General features: G+C 45.8%; 1 protein-coding gene across 4 annotated transcripts in view; it reads left to right on the top strand.

Moving 5' to 3' along the window:
* piezo1 (piezo type mechanosensitive ion channel component 1 (Er blood group)) overlaps positions 1–1,033 on the top strand; it is a 165,921-nt gene continuing 164,888 nt past the window's right edge. For all 4 annotated transcript variants that reach the window (XM_062961872.1, XM_062961871.1, XM_062961870.1 and 1 more), the window contains exon 1: positions 1–250. In XM_062961872.1, coding sequence (XP_062817942.1) covers positions 187–250 — 64 coding nt within the window. In that variant the 5' untranslated portion in view covers positions 1–186. The remainder of the gene's footprint in view (positions 251–1,033) is intronic.

The following is a 1,033-nucleotide window of genomic DNA, read 5'->3' as shown; positions in this document are numbered from 1 at the left end:
CCCGTTTGACGCAGAAGCGCCGGACGGAGGCACGTGCGGCAAGGGCTCCGTCCTCCTCCTCCTGGCGGGGAAAGGCGATGGCTTCCCGGCGGAGACGCGGGGCTCCTTCCCTTCCTGTGCCGCCTTCCCTCCTCGGCGCCCTCCTCGGCGGGACCTTGTCTTGCTCTTCCTCCTCCTGAAGGCGGCATGGAGCGGGGCCTCTTCTGCCGGGCCCTCTACTGGCTCCTCCTGCCCCTCGCCCTCCTCGCCGGTGAGTCGCCCGGACTGCCAAGCCCAGCATCCCCTCCCTTTCTTCCCTCTCCTTTCCTATCCCGTCTCCCGGCCAAAGTCGGGCGGAAAGTTGAAGTTCCCTTCGGACAGACTCTCCTTCCCATCATCCCTGTCCACCCGGGGAGCTTCTTTTTGGCACTGCAAGACCCATCATCCCTCCCTTAGATCATGATGGTGATAGCAACTTTTCGGAAGGAAAGCAGGATGTTGTTATTTCTATTATGATTGTTGTTAGGATTCTCCCAGGCATATAATAATAATATGTTGGGAGGTGTTAGCTGGCCCTGGTTGTTTTAGATGATAATAACTTATCGGAAGAAAAGCAGGATGTTGTTATTTCTATTATTATTATTTTATTATGACACAGCAAACAAGACAGATATGCTGGATTTCGTATCTATTATTATTATTATTATCATTATTATTATTATATGCCTGGGAGAATCCTATGTTGGGAGGTGTTAGCTGGCCCTGATTTTTTTAGATTATGATGATAATAGCAACTTTTTGGAAGGAACGCAGGATGTTGTTATTTCTATTATTATTATTATTATTATTATTATTATTATTATTATTATTATTATTATTATTATTATTATTATATGCCTGGGAGAACCTTATGTTGGGAGGTTTTAGCTGGCCCTGATTGTTTTAGATGATGATAGCAACTTTTCAAAAGGAAAGGAGGATGTTGTTATTTCTATTATTGTTGTTGTTGTTGTTGTTATATGCCTGGGAGAATCCTATGTTGGGAGGTGTTAGC

This window comes from Anolis carolinensis, unplaced genomic scaffold (genome assembly GCF_035594765.1).
Source record: "Anolis carolinensis isolate JA03-04 unplaced genomic scaffold, rAnoCar3.1.pri scaffold_9, whole genome shotgun sequence".
NCBI classification, from domain to species: Eukaryota; Metazoa; Chordata; class Lepidosauria; order Squamata; family Dactyloidae; genus Anolis; species Anolis carolinensis.
Note: the sequence above shows the minus strand (reverse complement) of the source record. Positions and strands in the feature narration are given on the sequence as shown.